Genomic DNA, 19,699 nt, shown 5'->3' with positions numbered 1-19,699 from the left:
AGAGAAAAAAAAAATTCTAAGTAAATCATAATGAAAAGGAAATACATTTACAATATTGTACTTCACTGGGGGAAAAAAACCCCAGTATATGTAGAGTTCAAACCTATGTTGTGCAAGGATCAACTGAGATCACATTAGATGCACAGAAACTGATTATATACAATGGATACAGTATGAGTTTCCTACTGCTGCTGTAACAAAGTAGTCCACACTAAGCAGCTTAAAACACCATAAACCAATTCTCTCACACAATTTGGGAGATCAGAACTCCCAAATCAGGGCTCTTCCTTTTGGAGGCTCTGAGGGGAGAGCATTCCTTTTTCAGCCTCTCCTGGTTGCCTGTAGAGCATGGCACATAGCCCTTCCTCCTCCTTCCAAGCACAGCCCTGTGGCCTCAGTTAGCATGCCACTTTCTCCGGCAACACACATGCTCTGTCTGAATGAGGCTAGTCACCATTACATTTAGCGCCCACCAGGACAATCCTGACTCAAGCTCCTTACCTTTAATCAAATCTGCCAAGTCCCCTTTACCACACGAGGGAACATTCACAAGCTCTAGGGATGAGGACTTCGCTGAGGGCCACAGGGCTTGATTCTTTGCACACCCTGGTTGAGAAGGCCTGTCTGTACCACTTGCTCAGGAGAGTTACAGGTGGCACAAAATGTTGTGCCACATGACTGAGATTCAGAAAGATAACACTCCAAGGTCCAATTCAGCAGTGTGTGACTTGGTAGCATTCTGAGCGTCATACTTGGGAAAAGCTTCCCATTATCAGCTGGCAATTCCAGGAAAAAGGTGTGACTAGATTTTTGTTAGAAATGACATCTGTAATGAGAATGAGTCCTACTTTTCCGGGTCTGGTTGGACCCCACTAGGAGGAGGCTAGGATCTGGTGAGTCTTGTTTGCTCTGCACACTGTAATGCACACTGGATGAACAATCAAGCATTGTTCATGAACCGGAGATGATACACAGGACAGATGTAGAGAGGAACAGACTTCTTCATGATGGCAGATCATGCCCCAAGCCAAGGGAGGCCTGATCTTGATCAGAGCTTTCCAAAGGTAGATGTGCACAGTGGAGAACTTCATCTGCCTAGACTGAGCCCCAAGTTTGGATGGCTCCCTGACAGGAGCATGTGGGGAGGGAAGACGGGACAAACTGAGTTACAGGATTATTTAAGGGTCCTTGAAACACTAATGCCCCCATGTGAATACTTTGAATTTTACTTGGGGAAACTGACAGCCAGTAAGGGAGGTCAAGGTCACTTCCTGGATTTATAAAATTAAGAGCAGACTGAAATACTAAAACCTCTTCATTTCTGGTCATCTTCAGATATGAATGCTCAGTTGTAATTCACATTATCCAGACAGTGAGAATCTACTTCTCCCAAAGTCGACTGAAAAGTGGAAGCTGAGTGAATTAAGCTCAGGTACCGGGAAGCAGGGGAGCAGAATCCAACTGTGTTGCTACTGACCCCTCCCCCCCACCAAGGCATATCAGGGGCTGCCTGCAGGGAGCTGAAGTTCAGGAAATCAGTCCAAATTTCACTTGAAACAATTTTAATGATGGTAGAACTTCTCATTCAAAATCCTAGATGCAAAGCTCCTCTGAGAGGCCAGATTTTCCTACTGACTCAGTTGATACCAGAAATAAGCAGTTGCCTGAGGACTTGTGTTTCTAAGGCAAAAATCGTGACTATTTTTAATGAACATAAGAACCCAGGGAGCTAACACTACATTTCACAATCTCTGAGCACTGATCAATGTTCTTCTTAATCCTGTAGAATTTATCCACATATTCAGAGCGGCCTAAGAGCTCCACAAAATCTTCATCATGCGTGATGACCAGAAGCTGGAAGTTGCGCTGCTGCGAGCGACTCTTGATTATCCTGAAACAGTGTATTTGGAACATTTTATTACTGGAGAGCACAAATAATCCTTCCCTTTAGGTAAAAAGCCACTGAGAACTTCGTCAGACACATGACACAATGTGATGACCAGGGCCTCTGCCAGTCCTATAGGAATTGGAGAGGGCTGGGCTGGACCCAGGCCTTCAAACCCTCCAGGTAGGAGTCCCATCTCCTCTCCAGACAGCACACGTGCCTGAAGTGATTCTTCACCTAGGTCTGACATAGGCACTGATAAGAATATATGATGTAGTTTCTTCCAGAACATAAAGTTCTTCTTACTAAAGCAGGTAGAAATGTTTTACTTAATTTTCCTTAGTATCTGTGCTGTTCAACTTTAGGAGTCTGGCTTATTCCTTTGTCTGGGGTTTTTGTGACCTGTTACTAATTCTCTCTGGGAGAAAAGAAAAAAAAAAAGACCAACTACAGGCAAGGGAAATTACATTTGCAAGCCCCACTGCCTTCTTAGGAGCTGGGTCTACTTAGAATTCTGCCACCACCAGTCACTAGATGCATCATTGGTATGACACACAGGAGGCCTGAGTGGGTGTATTGGGAACATTTTTGCTCATTATCTATATGCTGAGGTACCTAGCTATGAGACTGAAATCAGACTTTTTCTTTTAACTAATCATTTCTTTCTCCTTTGCCTGAAGCTGGATGCACGTGGCTTCCTAAAGTAGTAGCCCTCATGCACTGGCCACATTAGACTACTGAGAGATGGCTGAGAAAAGGGTCCCCTCCCTATCAGTTCTGCCAAAAAGAATGTATCTGGAGCCAGAGTACCCAAAATAGCTTCTTCAGGAAGGAGAAAGTGCCTTTCCTCTGCCAGCACAGTTTTTCAGCAATGGGTGCCTATCCCTGGAGCCTGTACCAAGGGCATGTGAATGTGGCAAAGGTGTGTACGATTTTACTTTCTAGTTTCTACTTAACCACTACTACACTTTTTGAGTAAGAGTTAGCATTCTTCACAGGACTGGGGAGATGGGCCAAAATCCACTGTCAGCACCTACAAAAGTTTTAGCAGGGCATGGTAAGTCCTCTACGTGACACGTGGGCACTGCTGGGTGGGGGGGTGGTTTACAGAAAAACCAAACCAAACCAGGAAACCCTTCAGTTTCCCTATGAACACACTCGGGGAGATGCAGGATGTGTCTGGGACTGCTGTTCCCCACCTAGTTCTTTTTTTAAGCATCTGAAGAATTACTATCAAAGGTAAAGCTTAAGGTCTGCCACCAACCAGCTTCCCCAAGGAAGACACATCCAGACAGGGTTTTCACTATAGTTTTTAAAGTAAGACAAAGAGTTCTATCATAACCTGCCCCCAGGTTAGGAGATACTTACTCAACAAGAGCATGTGCAAGAGACTCAATGTTTTCTCGGTCAAGATTTGTTGTTGGCTCATCCAAGGCAAGGATGCCACAGTTCAAGCAGAACGTTTCAGCCAAGGCCAGGCGAATGATGAGGGAGGCTAACACCTGGTATAAAGCATAAGAGCTGAGCTGTAGTGCACAGACCTTTTCCTCATTCACTTTTAGGAAAGTAGGCAGACCTGGCCTAATATCTTGGTCAGGGAAAGGGAGCAATGTAATGGGCTCACTGACCTTAGGTAAATCACTGCTCTTTTATCTGAGAGAGCATGGCACTGTGACCAGATGTTTAAACGCTTCCAGAAGGTGAGCCATCAGGTACTTATCTCAGCCTGTCATTGGCAGTGAAATAAAATGCTAAAACCAATGGTGATCTCACTACCTCAAATACACACAAATCTTGTCAGCTACAATGAAACTTGAAGGCCCAGGTTTGAATCTGAAATGCATCACCCTTTATCTCTAACTAGTAATTTGAGTAACAGTTTAACAATGTTAAAAATCCAAGACCTGGGGTGCCTGGGTGGCTCAGTGGGTTAAAGCCTCTGCCTTCGGCTCAGATCATGATCTCAGGGTCCTGGGATCGAGCCCCGCATAGAACTCTCTGCTCAGCAGGGAGCCTGCTTCCTCCTCCCTCTCTCTCTGCCTGCCTCTCTGACTACTTGTGATCTCTGCCTGTCAAATAAATAAATAAAATCTTAAAAAAAAAAAAAAAATCCAAGATCTGGATATTTTATTTTCCTGATAATAAGGTTAGTTAGGAAACGTGGACACATGACATCTTCCAGAGTCCCCCACACACATCTTATCTCTGAGTTATCTTGCTATCTCTATGTTCCATGGTGTGAAAGGGGCACCGGATACTGTGACCTTACCTACACTTAAATGTCTACGTGCATAAGTTTGAGCAAGCCAACAGAGAGAGAAATAATATTCCTGGGTCAGTGTATAAGAAGTACAGAAGTATGGTTTTATTTAAGCCATCCAAGGAACTGACACTTGGAGGCACTTCTTGGTTAACAGAAACCCAACACTTAAACCCTCAGATGCGGCTGAAGCCATCTGAGGGCATAAGGGACACAGAACTAAGAGTGACAGAACAGTCTAGTAAGTATAAACCACTTGTGTGTGAGCTGTCAATACCCCATCCCCTGAACCTGTGAGCAAAAGGAGCACCAGTGAGGGACAGAACAGTTTACAGCTTCTCTCTGCTGCCCAGGGCAGGCTGGGAGACTGCAGAGGTCAGGATCAGAGCTGGGCCCTTTGGGGAAGACACTTCCTTCCTGTATTTGAACCCCACTGTGGCTGCCACTTCCACCACCATGTACTTAGGGTAGAGTCTAAATGAAGTTCCTGGCCCACCTCTACCAAACTATTAGTCTGTCTTCTTCCCCAACACCAAGGAAGCAATTACTGCTAATTTTTGTAATTTTAGAGTATCTTTGGGAAATCTACATTGTTCAAATAATTTCCAAAGTATTCTTAACCCAAAGGGAAGGGTTTCAAACTGTTTTTTCTTATTCATAACTACTAAAAATCACCAAAGCAATACTGATTATAGATCACAAATTTGTCATTTTTGCAAACTATGATTAAGATAATAATCTGCATGTGCCTTAAATTGGTATCTGCTGTCTGGGCTGACAACAAAATACATACATGCAGGACTCTTAAAGCAAAAACTGAAAACTGTGAAATACCTCAGATAATGTGAGCAGCCATTTCAAGAATTTTAAGATTTTGTTAAGAAAACTGGGGGTCCAGAAGTGTTCTGAAATATAATCTGCTTCTAATCTCAAAGGAGGAAGCTCAAGAATCCAGACCGTCTTGGTTACAGACTTGTGCACAAGGAACCCAGCCTTGTTCCCAAGGATGCAGGTCCAATTTTCCTGACTCTCTAAAGCTTTATTCCTCTTTCTGATTTGCTCTGTGCTCCCTATCCAACATAGCATATTCTGCCAGAGCCACATGTGGAGCTAAGTGCCTGGCCCAGCTGCTGAGGGTGTCATGAATTCTGGTCTAGCAAACCCTTCTTTTAACATTTTTAAGCAATCTCTACACCCAACATGGGGCTCAAACTCACAACCCCAAGATCAAAGGTGCATGGTCTACTGAGCCAGCCAGATGTCCCTAGCAGACCTTCCTTTTAGAGGATCTACAGGCCCAAAGGCTAGGCTGAGGGAGGAGAGGGGTGGGGACTCAGTCCTGTGATGGGGCTGCTTTCTCAATGAGAGTTTTATATTTTAATGCCTCATCTGGCTCAACCTAGGATCTCGTTTGGTGATACTACAGGTCATTGTTTGTAACATCCTTCCCCACCTTTGATCACTCGAAATCAGGACGCACTCTTGCAATTACGGTTCCATTCTTTTTCTTTCTTGGTGGCACATAAAATAGTGTTATGTCTTACAACTGATGATATAGTAACTTTGTTCCCATAAGGAGTATAATGAAACAAGGGTTGTTAGCTGCTTGTTCTACATAAGGCCTATCACAAGAGAATGTTTCAGACCCTTCTCTTAAAAGACCACCTAATGGTGCAGGAAATGCTGGTTAGAACTGGAAGAGTGGAACGGGATAGGTGAGTCTGATCAACCTTATATGGCACAAAGAGTGCTTCGAGGAGCTTCTCACCATTCCTGGGCAGCCCTGGGTGCTTTCATGGCACCAACAGTACTCTCTCCCTGTCAATTCTCTGTGTATAGGTGGCTCCCGGGGCTCTCGAGATACCTGCCTTTTGTCCAGCACTGCATCGTCCTCGCATATCCAAGGCTGTGTCTCCTTTTAGCATTACCACGCGGTAGTTGTAATTCCGCCTTTTATCAGAGGCTGATACATTTTCATCGGCATCAGATCGAATTTCTATGTATTCAATATCTGACACAAAAATAAGATGATTTCAGAGGAACCTACACTCCACAGCCGTTTGTCATTTGCAAATATTAAGTAAGCCTTTGAAATAACATGTGAGCTGACATTACCATTCAAACTGGCTGAGAAGGTTCAGGACACAAAAGCAACCCAGATGCCCCAACCCTCAGTCTCAGCTCTGCCTTTCTTAGTTCCCCTATTAAGAGTTTCCTCCTGCTGGTTTTCTTCTTATCGTCTTTTCAGTTTATCCCTATCTACACTTCAACAGAATCTATTAGGTCATCAGTTAAATGTAATATGTATATAGCCAAATATGTAAGTCCTGTAGGCTCTGGAATAGAAAACTTTGCATTTTCTTTTTCTTGCTACATGATGTTGTCAAGATAAGAATTCTTAGAAAATCTCAAAGAGATATTCAGAAAGGGTCCAGGCGATAATGCTGGCATGATGAGAGATCCTATGTGGCAAGAGCTAGGGACATGGCTTTGGAAAAACCATTCCCGACAAACCATGTCAATTACCTTGTCCACGATAGGTATTTCGCCAAAGGTCACGAATAATTTTGTTGATTTCTTCCATTTTCATACTGTGAAATTTCATGATTGCTCTGGAAAAAGAAGTCATTGGTACTTAAAATAATGTAATGGTAAAATTATATGTAATAGTATATTTTAAAAATATATGACATATAATGCATATCAAAAAGTAACATCTTAAAAATCTCATGAAATCATGGGTACTTCTAATGGTAAAAACAGAATACAGTGAAGAACTAGAAACAATAACCGGAACCACAACACTGCTACAGGGCTACTAATGAATACAGCCAGGCATGTACCCAGGGCCCGAGTCCTGGCCCTGCTCCATGGTCACTCTGTGACAGGACAAATACCCCCTCTTGAAGAAGTATTTAAATACTGTAAAAATCTCAAAATGTGTGGACAACTTTTCTTAGGCTCGCTGGAAAGACTAGCTACTGAGGCCTACCGGCTACAGGAGGACGGCAGTGAGTAAACGCCGGGAGGTGTACAAGGTTCCCTAGTCTATCGGATGTACATGCAACTCTGAACTGTGGCCTTTTCACTTCTGTTACTAGTACGGTTTACCGAAAGTCAGCCTCTTCAGGGGCTTTAACTCCTCAGATGCATGAGCTTTTCTCCAACCAGAAGGTATGGTTGAAAGAACAATTTATAGGCTTAAGCTGAGATGAACCTCGAAACTTCTATTTTCCCTTCCTAGTTGAAGACTAAGAAATCCTAACTCCAAATATATGCATTCATTTCCACTTGGCCTGTCAGCCTCCCCACCCTCACTTCGCAACACACTTCAGAAACTAGTACTTTCTAAACACTACAAAGAAGGAAAGAAACGTTTATAAAAACAAAAGCAGCCTATTAAAAACTAACTTCATTCTTCCTATAGTCACCTTTCATCAAAAAGTCCTTAGGTTCTTTGGAAGTGGGTTTATGAACTAATGTTGCATCAGTGACAAAAAGGCAAACATCACTGCCATGACTATACAGAGGATGTGAGGTGGCCCTACTTCCATTTGCAAGTCTCTTATCTGATATATACAAAAAAAGAAACTGAACGTAATGCTACTGGCTCTGCAGAATCATTTCATGATCTTTTGGTTCGCCAGTAAGAGAGAAAGAAATGACTCAACATAAATACATTTTAAATATCAGATGAGGGATTTTGAAGTAATAAGACTGGAAAAAACCGTATTGTGCTTGCTGGTGAGAATGCTGCAAGCCTCCATTTTCTAATTCATACATCTAGTTTATCCCAGCCTGACATTTTACACTCCTGTCAAAAGGACTGATACCAGACTCCTAAGTATTTGCCAAATAAGCAACAAAACCCCTAGAGAATGTTCTTGGGATCAGTCACTTAATCCACAGCTCTTCATATATTACAATCCTGATTTTTCAAATAATTTTTTAAAAAGGTCATCTTTCCATTCAACTTTAAGATCTTTCATTAACTAACCTAAATAATCATACCCAAGGTGGAGAACAAACTCCACATGTCCAAGGTGCGCACACACAGCCCCTGCCATGGGTTCCTTGTACAACAGAGGTGGTGCCTCCTCACCTGTGTAAGAGAGCATTGCACATAGCAGCTCTAGTCCTGAGGGAGATCCGGACTCCCAAAGGGGTGTGTCACACTGAGTTGATGCCTACTGCTGTTGGCCAGACCATAAGCTACTCTTTGTATCATCTCTCTCCAGTATGGAGTTTACCACCCAACTTGCAACAGCAGGGGATAATGAAGATAACCACATGACATCCACTTGAGGGATAACAGTAACATCAGTTGTTACTACTAATGACCATTTAAATCTGTGAAGCATAATTACAGTAAGCAATTACATCATTTAATCCTTACAACAATACTGGGAGTTAGCTTTAGTTATCCCCATTTTACCATTAAGAAAACTGATACTTTACGAATTTTCTGGAAAGGAAACTGATGCCCTTATAATAGCATCAAAACCAATAAAATACTTAGGTACAAATCTAACCAAGGAGGTCAAAGATCTCTACTCTGAAAACTAAGACACTGATGAAAGAAATTCAAAGACACATATAAGTGAGAAAGATCTCATGTCCATCAATTGGAAGAATATTGTTAAAATACCAAAAGCCAGCTACAGATTCAGCCCAATTCCTATTAAGAGCCCACTGGCATTTTTTACAGAAATAGAGAAAACACTCCTAAAATTTATATGGTACCACAAAATACCCCGAAGAGCCAAAGAAATCCTGAGAAAGAAGAACAAAAAGCAGGAGGCATCACACTTTGATTTCAAGCTATAGTCTTGAAAACATTATGGCACTGGCATAAAAATAGACAAATAGATCAGGAGAAAAGAATCTAGAGACCAGAAACAAACCCAAATATAAACAGTCCAACTAAAATGTGCCAAGGGTGCCAATACTCAATACTCTAATATATGATGGTGGGATAAGTGGAAATTCACATGTAGAAGCACAAAACTGGACCCCTAAGTTATAGCACTCACAAAAATTAACTTGAAATGGATTAAAGGCCTAAGTTTAAGACCTAAAACCATGAAACTCCTAGAAGAAAACATGGGGAGTAAGTTCTTCGACATGATTTTTTGGAAATCATACCTGAAGCAAAAGTAAACAAAAAATAGGGGCACCTGAAGGGCTCAGTTGAGAGTCTGACTCTATAGATTTTTGCTCAGGTCATGATCTCAGGGTCATAGAATTGAGTCTCACACTGGCACTCAGCAGGGTGTCTGTTATTCTCCCTCTTGCTCTTTCCTTGCTCTGCTCTCATTCTCTCTCAAATAATTGTTTATTTAAAAAAATGAACAAGTGGGACTACATCAAACTGAAAAGCTTCTGCATGGCAAAAAGAAATCATAAATCAGGGGCACCTGGGTGGCTCAGTGGGTTAGAGCCTCTGCCTTCGGCTCAGGTCATGATCCCAGCGTCCTGGGATCGAGCCCCGCATCGGGCTCTCGGCTTAGCAGGGAACCTGCTTCCTCCTCTCCCTCCTGCCTGCCTCTCTGACTACTTGTGATCTCTATCAAATTAAAAAAAAAAAAAAAAAAAAAAAAAAAAAAGAAGATTCTCTCTCCCTTTCTCTCTGCCCCCTGCCTGTTCTTAAAAAAAGAAAAAAAAAAATCATAAATCAAATGAAAGGTCAGTCTAGAGAATGGGCAAAAATATTCACAAACCATGTATCTGATAGAGGGGGTTAATATCTAAAATATACAAAGAACTTAGGGGCGCCTGGGTGGCTCAGTTGTGTCCCAGGGTCCTGGGATGGAGCCCCAAGTCAGGCTCCCTGTTCAGCAGGTAGTCTGCTTTTCCTTTTCCCTCTGTTCCTATCTCCTGCTCGTGTCCGCTTGCTCTCACTCTCTCTCAAGTAAATAATCTTAAAAAAAAAAAAAAAAAGTATATATACACACACAAAGAACTCCTATAATTTAATGGCAAAAAAAGTTGACTCTTGAGTAACATGGAGGTTAGCGGTACCAAGTACCACACAGTCAAAATTCATGTGTAACTCTGGCCTAAAATCTACTAATAGCCTAGTGTTGACTGCAAGAAGCCTTACCCATAACAAACAGTTGATTAACATGTATTTTATATGTTATACATATTACATACTAGTGTCTTACAATAAAATAAGCTAGAGCAAAGAGAATGTTAAGAAAATTCCAAGAGAAAATACATTTATGGAACTGTACCTTATTTACTGAAAAACATACAAAATTTAAGTGAACACACACAGTTCAAACCCATGTTATTCAAGGGTAACCTATAACCCAATTAAAAAATGGGCACAGGACCTGAACTGACATTTTTCCTAAGAAGATACATAGATGGCCAATAAAATACAAAAAAATACTTTTTATGATTTTACATCATAGAAAGATGTGTCACTAGTTGTTAGGGAAATACATATTAAAACCACAATGAGATAATACTTCATATGTGTTAGAATAGCCATCATCAAAAAGACAAGAGATAATAAGAGGTGGCTTGGATATGGAGAAAAGGGAACCCTTGTGCACTGTTGGTGGGACTGTAAACAAGCATAGCCATTATGAAAAGCATTATGGAGGTTCCTAAAAAAAATTAAAAATAGAACTACCATTTGACCTAGCAATTTCCACTTCTGGGAATATATTCAAAGGAGATGAAAACACTATGTCAAAGAGATATATGCACTCCTATGTTCACAGCTGCATTATTTACAACAGCCACGACACGGAAACAACCTAAGTGTCCATGGGTGAATAAAGATGTGTATATATTCAATGGATAATTATTATTCAGCCATTAAAAAAACGAGGAAATCTTATTATCTGGGACAATACGGAAGTACTGGAAGGCATTACCTAAGTGAAATAAGTCAGAGAAAGACAACATTGTATGATCTCATTTCTATGTGGAATCTAAACAAAACAAAAACACCAACCTCACAGAAAAAAGGGATTAGATCTGTGGTCACCAGAAGTGGAGGATGGGAGGAGGGAGAATTGGAGGAAGGTAGTCAAAAGGTACAAATTTCCAGTTAGAAGTAAGCACTAGGGATGTAACGTACATCATCCAACCAACTGAGCCACTCAGGCGTCCCATGATGTAACTAATGTCCATCGTAATGACTATGGCTAACACTGCCATATGATCTACAGGAAAATTGTTAAGGGAATACATCCTTACAGCTGTCATCACAAGGAGAATTTTTTTTCCTTTTCTTTTTATTGTATCTATACAAGAAAATGCATGTTAGCTGAACCCATTGTGCTCATCATTTTGCAGTGTATGTAAAACAAACCATCATCCTGTACATCTTCAGACAGCGAGGTATGTCAATTATTTCTCAATAACAGTGAAAAAAAACCCTGAGGTCTCATGAAATTAACAACTTGGTCACAATTAGAGAGAAGTGCTCAGGATGTTAACAGCCCTTGAATATCGTAATTAAAATTAAAAAGTAGTCAAAATGTCATCTTCAAAGACACCAGACTCAGATAGTTTTATGAATCAATGTTAGCTCTAAAGTATATAAAGTATTACACAGCAAGAAGAAATAGAAGAAAAAAAAGGAAAAAAAAAGTACAGGCCCAATTATTTTGCTTATGAATATAGATACAAATATTCTAAATAAAATCAAATTTAGTGGTAAGGCATTAAAAAGACCAAGTAATATCATGGTATCCAGTGGTATCATGACCAAGTAGCATTTAATCCAAGGAAGCAAGACTAGTACAACAGGAAAAATAATTTAAGATAACTCACTGCATTAACAGATTAAAGAAAAAAAATGCTTATCTCAGCAATTGTCAATTTGATATAAACACTGAGTTTTGATAAAATATTCAGAAAGTGAAAAACAGAAGAATTTTTAAAAATTTGACAAAATGACTATCAAATATCCATAGCAAGCATCAAATTTAATATATTTAATATATTTCTATTTTAATGTTAAAATAGAAAGGAGTGGGGCACCTGAGTGGCTCAGTGGGTTAAAGCCTCTGTCTTCAGCTCAGGTCATGGTCTCAGGGTCCTGGGATCCAGCCCCCTGAGCGCTATCTGCTCAGCAGGGAGCCTGCTTCCTCCTCTCTCTCTGCCTGCCTCTCTGCCTACTTGTGGTCTCTGTCAAATAAATAAATAAAATCTTAAAAAAAAAAAAAGAAAGGAGTACTTCTTTCTAAAGAACAAGAGAAAGATGCCTCTTCTTATGTCTACTCTACAATAATATCCTAGAGATCCCTAACAATTCAGTAAGACAAGAAAAATAAAGAATGAGGGGAAAACAACTTGTCATTGTTTCTGCAGATAATATAGTTGTAGCTTAGAAAATCTAAGAAATCAACTGAAAAACTATTAAGACTAATAAAGTGGTCAGAAATAAACATAAAAAATTGGTATTATTATGTAGTAAACAAAATCCAATAGGAAACCTAATAGAAAAGAGGATCCTATTCACAGTGGCAATAAAAAATTATGAAATACCTAGGAAGAAATCTAACAAAACGGTACAGGATCTAGAGGGAAAGGCTATAAAATCTTACAAAAGAACAACTTTTACAACAGAACAAAAAGAACTAAGTAGGAGAAACTTACATTTGAGTGCAAAATGGGAGATTTAATATGGCAAAGAAGTCCATTCTCCCCAAGTAATCCATTAAGTTAAATACAGTCCATATAGAACTCCCAAAGAGATTAAAAAAAAATTAATGACGTCCACAAGGTGACTTTAAAGTTAGTATCTAAGACATAGGTGAAAGAATAAATCAAAGTACTGGTACAGGAATCAAGATGAAATAAATTCCCCCTCACCCCTAAAACAGAGGACTTTTAGTCTTTAACTGATATTTCATCAGTGGGAAAAGTTTCAATAGTGTTGTAAAGAGGGAAAAATTACATCTATCTTTATTCTTATTTTAACTTCATATTTTTTTAAAGACTCATCTGTATTAGCCAGAGAGTTAAAGAGCATGCGCTCATGCGAGAGAGCATGAGCACATGCGCGTGCGTGCACACATATAAAAACACGAAAGCAGGGGGAGAGGCAGAGGGAGAGGAACTCAAGGTTTCAGGCTGAGCATGGAGCCCAACAGGGTGCTTGATCTCAGGACCCTGAGATTATGACCTGAGCTGAAATCAAGAGTCAGATGCTCAACCCAATGAGCTACCCACGTACCCCATCCATCATCTTTATTATAAACCTCAAAATCCAAATTGAATTAAAGGATTAAAAGTCAAAACTATCAGAATAAATTAATTATAAAGAAATAAAAAATAAATAAAACTATCAGTTTTATAATCTTAGGAATGGAAAGCCTTTCTAAGGGAGAAGCCATAAATACGACTTAAAGATTTGCCTACCAAAAAATTAAAAGTCCCCCAAAATACCATAAAGTTAAAGGTCAAATGACAAACTAGGAATAACTATTTGCAAGGTATGAGAAAAGGATTACCATAGAAAATCTATTTTTAAAAAAAGTGGTACAACTCACTATGAAAAAGATAACCTAACAAAAACTGGTAAAGAGATATGAACAATAATTCTCAGAGGAGAAATACAAATAGCCAACATATGAAATTATATTTAACCTCACTAGTAAACAAGGAAATATAATCCAAGTGAGAACATTTTCTGTGCAATGGACTGGCAAAAATTAAAAAGGTTGATAATATGAAATGCAGTCATGGAGAAATGGGTATTCTCACACACACTGGTGGAAACACAAATTTTTGTCTTAGGAAGCCATTTTGGCACTAACAAGTTAAAAATGCTCATACCCTCTGTCCTAGTAACTCTGTTTCTAAGAAGCTATCTATTGGTCTATCTGCCCAAGCATGCAAAGACTTTCGTTGTAGCATTATCTATAGCATCAAACATTTAAAAACTTTCTAATATGTCCATTGGTGGTTAAATCAAGCAGGTTACATCCATTTCACAGAATATTACGTAGCCATTAAAAATAATGACAAACTTACATACATAAAAAGATTTTCATCACATGTTCAGGGACAAAACAAAAATACCTATAGTGTGATACTATTCACATAAAACAAAGACCTATTTGTGTGTACATAACATCCAAAAAGTACTGTGAGGGAAATGACAATGTCATCACCCTAATATTAAGTGTTCAATAAGTTCTAGCCATTCTCATGGAAATGAACCCAAGTCTAATATGAACAGTGTTCTATAATTTACACAGAAATGGAAAACAGGAAAGCATAAATGAAATACAAGGCTAAGTGGTACAAGTAGTACAAATATCATGAAGGAAGGAAAAATGACATCATTTGGAAAGGGCTTCATCAAGGTAACATTCCACAGGGGGAGAAGGATCACAGGAAAATATGAGGTGTCTTAAGGGAACAAAATGAGAAAGACCAGATGTGGAGAGTGTTTCTTAGTATCAGAAGTGAATAGGGACTACCACCTTTAGGAAAATAAACCTGGTACAATTATACTGGGTGGGAAGGGACCTTTTGTGCGGAACCCTGGGTGAGCTGACAGAGGTCCAAAAATTAACTTCACAACACACCTTGAAGCCCTTGGACTTTATAGATAATGAATATTTAAGAATGACCTTGAAAATCCATGACGTGTAGTAACTATCCTTCTGCTCAAAGACGAAATACAGATGATGATCTTACGGACTGGAAACTGTTGCGGCTCAGTGGTCATCTGAGTAGTTGCATCAGCCCCACCATGTGCCTGAAGTGTGTATGTCACTCAGTTATGTTTATTCTCACTCTTGTGAAAAGTGACTCCCAGAAGAAAGTGAAAATGTCCAAGATCTAAGACAGCAGTGGTTTATAAAATTTAGTCTTATATTTAAATACTCTTTTGCATGTAGAAAGAGTTCCTTAAAAATTTCAATAATAGGGGCGCCTGGGTGGCTCCGTGGGTTAAAGCCTCTGCCTTCAGCTTGGGTCATGGTCCCAGGGTCCTGGAATCGAGCCCTGCATCGGGCTCTCTTCTCTGCGGGGAGCCTGCTTCCTCCCCTCTCTCTCTGCCAGCCTCTCTGCCTACTTGTGATCTCTGTCAAATAAATAAATAAAATAAATAAATAAATAAATAAATAAATAAATAAATAAAATCTTTAAAAAAGATAAATAAAATAGTGTATTAAAAAGAGAGAGAGAAAGAGATCTATGCAAGCAGAGCACATGGGCTGTTTCCATCCATGTCTCTCATCCTTTACACGCCAGGCTGACTGTACTGTCCTTCAGCAACTCTTTGCACCATGGCTTCTGCCCCAACAAGGAGATAATTTTCCATTTTGTTCTAAGTTGTCCAACTGACTCCTATACTTGCCCCCTACTCTTGGACCTTTAATAAAAAGCTTCTGCAAGCCTCTGAGTTACTGTCTTCCTAAGTATACATGGGTTCCACCTTGATGTCACAAATGAAGCTTGTCAGGCCTCCCCAGGACAGTAGTTCAGGGTTTTTGCTGCTTCTCTGAGTCCTGTTTTTATTTTTATTTTATTTTATTTTTTTTTAAGATTTTATTTATTTGACAGAGAGAGATCACAAATAGACAGAGAGGCAGGCAGAGAGAGAGAGAGGGAAGCAGGCTCCCTGCTGAGCAGAGAGCCCGATGTGGGACTCGATCCCAGGACCCTGAGATCATGACCTGAGCCGAAGGCAGCGGCTTAACCCACTGAGCCACCCAGGCGCCCTGAGTCCTGTTTTTAAATGATTCTGGGACTCAGCCATTAGCAGAGAACTGAACACCTGAAAGGTAGTCATTTCAGAGCAGGTACCTAAGGGGTTGGAAAAATATCACCTAAATAGACCAAAACCTTGCTGTCAGGAAAATGCCTTCCCTGCCTTCGTTATTTAAACCATAAACAGGACTCAAATACTGAGATAGAAAACCACCACTCTGCAAAATTTGAAGTGATGCTCAAAATCCAAGGAGCACATAAAATAGCAAGTGTAAGTGGGTTTTCCCTCCTATTCTCAGCTATTTCACTAAATAAAACATTAAGTCAAAGGGTCAAATACATTGAGTCTTATTAATAAAAAAAATTAGTTCATAATTATGGTAAAAACTACTAAGTTAGTGAAAACTTACCAAGTTGGAAAAAAAAGCATTAAGAAAGATTATACTCGCAAAAGACATTTCCCAACATTCGCCTCATCCTTGTATTTAAAGATTTTTTTTTTAAATTTATTTATTTGAGAGAGAGCATGAGTGAGGAGAAGGTCACAGAGAGAAGCAGACTCCCCGTGGAGCCGGGAGCCCGATGCGGGACTCGATCCCGGGACTCCAGGATCATGACCTGAGCCGAAGGCAGTCGTCCAACCAACTGAGCCACCCAGGCGTCCCTCATCCTTGTATTTTTTTTTTTTAAAGATTTTATTTATTTATTTATTTGACAGAGAGAGAGATCACAAGCAGGCAGAGAGGCAGGCAGAGAGAGAGGAGGAAGCAGGCTCCCTGCTGAGCAGAGAGCCCGATGCGGGGCTCGATCCCAGGACCCTGAGATCATGACCTGAGCTGAAGGCAGCGGCTTAACCCACTGAGCCACTCAGGCGCCCCCCTCATCCTTGTATTTAAAAGTGTGCATTCTCATGGAAATTTTCAGATATATAAATTGCTTAAAAAAAAAAAAAAGCAAAACAAAAAACTGGCTAGGACCACAGCTATTTGTGATCACAGTGGATACTCTTCCCTACTGCTCTAGTACTTACTGCTATGACAACTTTCTGTCTCCCTATATTTAGGTCAACGGAAGCACTCTTCTACAAGGGAATGATGAGTGTCACGTTCTACTGAGTATCACGCTCCAAACTAACAGGGACTTTCACTACTTAGCAAAACTCAAAATCCATCATTTACCAAACTGAAGTCATACATTTAATAGAAAAATGATCGCTTTTTCTAGATGCAACCCTTAAAGACTATTAAACTCATTTCCCAAAATGCTTAAAACTATTGGCCACACTCTTAAATATCAGCTTTTAAAATTCAGGCAGTGGTTAAACTACTGTTCAAAGACATTTGGTTAAAGAACACTGCAGTGAGTGAGAAATGAGAAACCAGCTATCTTTTGGTTTTGCTTGATGCTAGTGAGGCTGCTGATGTGGAACTGTACTGTATTCATGGTGAGGGCAAGAATGGTGGCTGGGAGATGAGCCCTGGATCAATCCCTCATCCCTAAGCTCTCCTCCAGTACAAGGACCCAGACTCTGGACAGATTCACAGAGCTGGCTGCCTTGGCTGCAAAACTGTGTTATGTGTTTTCACTGAGTTTTAGAAGAAGTGTGACTTAACATGCAACATTCTGTTCTTGGGGGGAAAGGACAGGGGAAAACTTGGGGCATAGGATAGAACACTGTACTCTTGAGTGATACATTCCAAAAATCACGGGACACTGGGTGGCTCAGTTGGTTAAGCATCTGCCTTTGGCTCAGATCACGATCCTGGGGTGGAGCCCTGCACTGGGCTCCCTGCTCAGCAGGGAATCTGCTTCTCCCTTTCTCTTCCCCTGCTCAAGCCCCTCCTTCTCCCAAATAAATAAAATCTTAAAAAAAATCATTTAATTGAAGCCTTCTTTTTAGAGGAGCAAGGGGTTTACCATATTCTAAATGGTATAGTTTTCTTCCCTTCTCATCTAGTATGAGTGTCTCTGACCACTGGCAAGCTTATAATCAGTGATGTTTTTGATGATTACTAATAACAGATGGTATCGGCTTTTCTTGAAAATGCACTGCTAGTTTCCTGTGTTACCCTAAATAGATAGCTGAATGCAACAATTACACTGATTGCATGCTTCATTCTAAGAGGTGAAACAATGAGGGAAATTTTGGACCTTTCTTCTAGGTGAGAAGGCAAATTTAAGGCTCACAATATCAACCTTAAGAAGGCCACCATTTGCTAGCACAAGCCCACAAAGACTCAATTTTGGGGAAATCTGTACCACTTCTTTTTTTCTCATTTAGAAGAATCCATCTGATTACTAGATAACAGAACTCAGTAAACAGCCTGGCTTTGTTCCTTAGGCAAGCTTAAATTGCTGGAAAGCACCTCTGCACCTCCCCGCCCCCACAAACTCCTCCTGACTGGCCCCATCAAGCCCCCTCACACCCCCTCACTCTGCTCAGTATGATGGCTCTGACACTGAGGTATTTTTTCTCTACTGAAGTGCCCTTTGTTTCTTATTCAAGACCAAGGTCAAATACAGACTATGGAATACCTACCATGGGCTCCCCTACTGAACCATTAGCAGTTTATAGTAGGGACAGGGTATGATATTCCTGTCTTCCCAGAGCCCGACAAGAAAACACTAACAGGGCTTTTTGAATGAACATGTGCCTAATAGAGGGAATTTCTCTTCTTCCTGCTGTCAAGGCGTCTTGGGGTATGCAGGGATAGCTGGAGGGGTCCTAGATGTAGTTTTCTATTCAGTTAACACATATGAAACCCCAAGTCTGCAGATCAATGTACTATGAGGAGGAGTTACCTTGTAGCAGAATACATGCAAGTAAAATTTTTTAAAAGACCAACCTACCTACCTTGGCCCCACAGTCCCCTCTGCCTATCACCCCACTTTTCACTCCCCTTCATAGAACTTAAGAATTATCTCTACTCACTGTCTCCACTTCTTAGCCCCATTCTCTCCTCATCCAACTCCAAAGCTTCAGTTTAAACCATGCCATTGAGATTGCTCATTAAAATCATTAATGCCTCCATCTGGCAAATTCAAGGGTCACTTCAGAGTCCTCATCTCATCTGACCTCTCAATAACACTAGATTCTTGAAATAACTTGTTTCATTCAGTTTTCAAGATACCATAACATTTACATGTTTTTCCTACTTCATCAGCTATCTACAGTTGTGTCACACAACCTCTCTCTGCGGCTTTAAATACTATATATATGCTGATGATCCCCAAATTTATCTTCTCAATTCTAGATTACACACCTAACTGCTTGAAATGCCTAGAGGTGCCTTACATTTAAACTGTCTAAAACAAAACTCTAGATTTCCCCCTCCCAAATCCTGCCATTTCAGGGAATGGCGATTTGCTCCCCCAACATCCTGTTGCTCAAGTAAAAGTATGTAGGAACAATCTCTGATTTTGTTCTTTCCTCTTCCTCACCTATATTCAATTCAGAAAGAAGGCCAGTCAACTCCATATGCAAAACAAATCCTGAGTCCATCCACTTCTCTCCATTTCCACTGCTACCTCCCTAGTCCAGTCAATCACCATTTCTTGGATTTTGAAAACAGCTTCCTATCTCCTTGTTTCTACCTTTGCCCCTCTACAATCCATTCTCCAAACAGGAACCAGTGCAGTTTCTTCAAACTATGAATCAGATTATATCACTTCCTTGCTTCAAACACTTGGGACTTTCTATCAAACACAGAATAGTATCAAATTGTTTACCAAGGCCACAAGGGCACCCACATACTCTGGAACCACCTGTTTCTGACCTCATTCCCTTGCTCACTATATTCTAGCTATGCTACCCTTCTTAGTCCTTGAAACCCTTCTGTTCGAATTGGTCTTGGGGCCTATGC

At 40.4% G+C, this 19,699-nt stretch overlaps 1 protein-coding gene across 5 annotated transcripts in view; it reads right to left on the bottom strand.

Annotated features, from left to right (window-relative positions):
• Positions 1–1,545: 1,545 nt before the first annotated feature.
• The window catches only part of RAD50 (RAD50 double strand break repair protein), a 231,606-nt gene continuing 213,452 nt past the window's right edge, over positions 1,546–19,699 (bottom strand). For all 5 annotated transcript variants that reach the window (XM_047729119.1, XM_047729120.1, XM_047729121.1 and 2 more), the window contains 4 exons: positions 6,672–6,757; positions 6,014–6,156; positions 3,254–3,387; positions 1,546–1,891 (listed from right to left, as the gene is read on the bottom strand). In XM_047729119.1, coding sequence (XP_047585075.1) covers positions 1,705–1,891; positions 3,254–3,387; positions 6,014–6,156; positions 6,672–6,757 — 550 coding nt within the window. In that variant the 3' untranslated portion in view covers positions 1,546–1,704. The remainder of the gene's footprint in view (positions 1,892–3,253; positions 3,388–6,013; positions 6,157–6,671; positions 6,758–19,699) is intronic.

The sequence above is a fragment of the Lutra lutra genome, chromosome 5, assembly GCF_902655055.1.
Source record: "Lutra lutra chromosome 5, mLutLut1.2, whole genome shotgun sequence".
Lineage (NCBI taxonomy): Eukaryota > Metazoa > Chordata > Mammalia > Carnivora > Mustelidae > Lutra > Lutra lutra.
This window is presented reverse-complemented; position numbering and strand designations above follow the sequence as displayed.